Below are 4,170 nucleotides of genomic sequence, written 5' to 3' on the forward strand. Positions count from 1 at the left end.
TAATCTTATAACTTGTGTGAAAAGGATCCAAGCTCTCTACCTTAGAGTTTCATCACTTTATTTGATTTATATTATGTTCATACTTGTTTGATTGAAGTAAAGTTTGTAGCTTTCTTTGTGAATAGAACTTGTAATTGTGTTAAGACTAAGGATATGATGTAACCTTGGTTCATCATCCATCTAAGACTCTTAAATGAGTTGTGTTCTTACTTGGTCTTAACATATTGTGTGTTGATGGTAGAATCTTGGTCAAGGTGATGCTAACCCATCAATGAGTTGTACAATTGAGGCTACAAGCATCAAGGATGAGAACCGTGATGAGCATCAAGCACCAAGAACCCCACTGGAGCATTTGTTTACTGTTTTTAGGGATCTGATCAGATTCTTGGACTTTTGGAAAATTGATTTTTAGTTAGTTCGTTTCGAGTAGATGACTTTTCGTTTAGGCCTCGTCTTAATCCGATATACGGTTTAGTATTTATAGCCCTCCGAATGTCACTACGCCGTTGTAACGTTGTGCTGAAATTTCTGACCTACTTGCACTTAAACCGTCACCACGGTCAAAAGAAGACGAGTTAGGTTCTAAAAATTGGTCAACGGTTAGAGGACTCATATATGGAGTCATAGCCACTGACTACGCATCTTTTCGTTTTGCATAGAGGTCGTAGCAGCTGACCGAAGTCAGCCTATTGTTTCGATCTCTATTCTTGTCAAACTTACTTAGCTTTTATGATAATGAATGATGATGATGATGATGATGACACTTAAACTTAATTTATTCACTTTTACACTTATTGGGACAACATACTGACCTAGTGACCTTTGACTTAGGTTGACGACCTTTCGGACCTACTTACTACCTGCATACGTTTCGTATCGACTTTTATTGCTTATTCACTGTGAGTTATAGCATCCCTTACTACTTTTTATTATTTTTGGGACTGAAAATACATGCGCTTTTTACGTTTTACTTACTTGACACGAGTATTTACACTTTACATATGTGTGGGTTATATAACGGCATAAACATTCCCCTTAGCACGGTAACGTTTAATCATTGGTTTTGAACCGTTGAACGCGAATATTAGATATGGATCCATAGGGTTTGACATCCCCACTCAGGCTAGTCGCGCTAGCATTTAACGGGTGTTTGATACTTCGAGGACATACGCACTCGCCAAGTGTACTCTTAGGGGGTATTATTATTACGTTAAGTTAGTTACTGGGTGTCTACGGATAAGCATATACTTTTCATACTGTTTTGAATACGATAACTCATGGTCTACATTACTTTATTGTTTACAAACTATAGCTCACCAACATTCGTGTTGACTTTTAAGCGTGTATTTCTCAGGTGCTTAGACGATGTTGCTTCCGCTGTTAGACTTGCTATCTTGGTGTTTTAGACTTGCTGTTATGGACCTGTTGTGTTAGATTTCTGCTGCATTACTTAGAGATGTCTCAATCATGAAACTTTATCTTGCATTCGTAACTTATGTTATTTTCAAATAATGACTTTGTAACGACCTTTGTGTCACGTTATCTTTTGTAAACGCTATCTTTTTATGAATGCAAAACTGGTTTTCAAACAGCATGTAGTATCTGACCGTGTAAAGATCCTGTTGTTGATGAATCGTACATGATGGTTTTGTATGGGGCGTCACAGTATCCGTCTTGGTTGGCCAACCCATTCAAGGTAAAGAAGTCCGACGGCGGTTGGCAAATGTGCGTGGATTTCACAAATATCAATAAATCTTGTCCCAAAGGTTTCTACCCACTACCGGAGATTGATTGGAAGGTGGAATCCTTGAATGGATACAAATTCAAAAGTTTCCTAGATGCATACAAAGGTTATCATCAAATACAAATGGCAGAAGAAGACGTGGAGAAGACATCATTCTTCATCAGCAAAGGAATCTACTGTTACCAAAAGGGGATACAAGAAAATCCAGTTAAGGTTGACAAACTGAAACAATTGCAGGCCCCAACTATTATCAAAGAAATGCAAAGCCTGAATGTGAAATTAGCTTCACTAAGTCGATTCATATCCGAGGAGCAGATAAGCAGCTTCCTTTTTTCAAAACATTAAAAGGATACCTCAATAAGACGAAAATAGTCTGGAACAAGAAGCTGAGAAAGCCTTTGTCGAAATGAAAATGTACATTGCTAATCTCCCGACTTTAACATCACCTTTGAAAGGAGAAACCTTATACCTATACCTGGCCGCCTCAAAGGAGTGCATAAGTGTTGTCCTAGTATCTGAGCGTGAACGAAGGCAAACTCCAATATACTTCGTTAGTAGGGTTCTCCAAAATGCTGAAGTAAATTATCCTTAACTGGAAAAGCTTACGCTTGAATTGGTACATATGGCAAGGAAGTTGTGAAGGTATTTCCAAGCCCACCCCATAGTAGTACTCATCGACAAAACCATCCAAAAAATACTCATTAAGCCCGAGAAGTTAGGAAGAATGGCTAAGTGGGCAATCGAACTTGGAGAGCATGATATTGAATTCCAAGCAAGGCACTCAATCAAAGGACAAGTACTGGAAAACTTCAGGGCTGAAATTGCCACGAACGAAGAAGATGACGTTGCAAATACCACCCAAGTCATTATACCAACGGTGGAAGAAGAAGAATGGAAACTGTATACCGATGGAGTGTCGAGCTCCGATGGGTCAGGAGCAGGGTTAATGTTGGTCAACCCCGAAGGTCAGGAATTCATATGCACCTTACATTTCGAGTTTCAAACCGCTAACAACGAGGCCAAGTACAAAGCATTGGTTGTTGGACTCAAGTTAGCAAAAGAAATGAAAATTCGCCGCTTGCGAGCCTTTGTTGATTCACAGTTAGTCGCGAACCAAGTCACTGGAACATTCGAAGCAAGACAATCGTCCATCCAACAGTACCTAGGTTATATGAAGGAATTTATTAAAGGTTTCAATAGTTTCGCCATTGAGCATGTGCGATGGAGCCAAGATTAAAAAAGTCGATGCCCTAAGCAAGCTCGCACTACAAGAAAACTGTTATCTTAGGACCCCTAAAAGGGTCCTAAAAAGCCCATTGTTAGGACCTTTGGCCTGATAGGACCCTTAAACCATTGGACGTATAGGTGGGCGTCCTATTAACCAAAAAGGGTCCTAACGGCCATATGACCTTTTTTATGAGTCCTATTCACAACATAAAAAGGGTCCTTATAGAGTCACATATTAGGACCCTTTTATGACGCATAGATTTGTATTGTTAGAACATATTAGGATTCCAAAAACGTGTACTAATATAATTTAGTACCACAAAAAAGGGTCCTAATATAACTAGATGTTAATTAAGTACCACAAAAAGGGGTCCTAATATAATTTAGTACCACAAAAAGGGTCCTAATAAAACTAGATGTTAATTAAGTACCGTAGAAAAAGGTCCTATTATAATTTAGTACCAACAAAAAGGGGTCATAATATAACTATATGTTAATTAAGTACCACAAAAATGCCTTTCAAAAAAAAAAAAATTTAAGTACCACAAAAAAGGGTCTAATATAATTAAATGTTAACTTTGTTCCACAAAAAAGGGTCCTAATATAAGTAAACGTTAGTAAAAAAAAAAGGGTCCTAACAAGTAATAGGAGTTTCGAATATCAGGTTCGGATATTCTGGTCGATTTTAGATTTTGGGCCAGGTTATGGTAATTAGGCCTTTCTAGCCCATTTCAGATAACTGGGCCTTTTGGATCTGGTTATGCTAATTGGCCCCTGGTTATGCTATTTGTGCCTTACGGGCATGCTTTAGCTATCTGGGCCTTTCATGCCTGCTTCAGCTATTTGGGCCTTTTGGTCCCTGTTCGGATCCAGTTTTCTTTTGCTGCATCAATTTATTATTCATTACAATTAGAATAAATTTTAAATTACAAAACAAATATTAAATATAAAACATAATATTGTTTCAATCCAAATAATATTAAAGATTACAGATTACAATATTTACAGATTACAATATTGTTTCAACACCACAAATGCAAGAACATGTCTAGGTAACATCAACATATTACAGATCATTGTCTCAAACACACAAACTCATAAAACAATATTCATGTTCAAACATTCATAATCAAACCGGCCAACATTACCAAACACACAAACTCTTCAACCCGCCACCATCTATCTTGATCACTCATCAA

The 4,170-nt window shown here is 37.7% G+C and overlaps 1 protein-coding gene across 1 annotated transcript; it reads left to right on the forward strand.

Moving 5' to 3' along the window:
• Positions 1-2,468: 2,468 nt before the first annotated feature.
• LOC139874912 (uncharacterized) lies at positions 2,469-2,981 on the forward strand. The gene has a single exon (XM_071862302.1). The coding sequence runs from the start codon at positions 2,469-2,471 to the stop codon at positions 2,979-2,981; it is 513 nt and encodes a 170-aa protein (XP_071718403.1).
• The last annotated feature ends 1,189 nt before the right edge of the window (positions 2,982-4,170 follow it).

Source organism: Rutidosis leptorrhynchoides, chromosome 11 (genome assembly GCF_046630445.1).
Source record: "Rutidosis leptorrhynchoides isolate AG116_Rl617_1_P2 chromosome 11, CSIRO_AGI_Rlap_v1, whole genome shotgun sequence".
Classification (NCBI taxonomy): domain Eukaryota; kingdom Viridiplantae; phylum Streptophyta; class Magnoliopsida; order Asterales; family Asteraceae; genus Rutidosis; species Rutidosis leptorrhynchoides.

Excerpts from the sequence above, each read along its gene's own strand:
- LOC139874912 (XM_071862302.1), top strand. The coding sequence starts at position 2,469 with ATGGCTAAGTGGGCAATCGAACTTGGAGAGCATGATATTGAATTCCAA.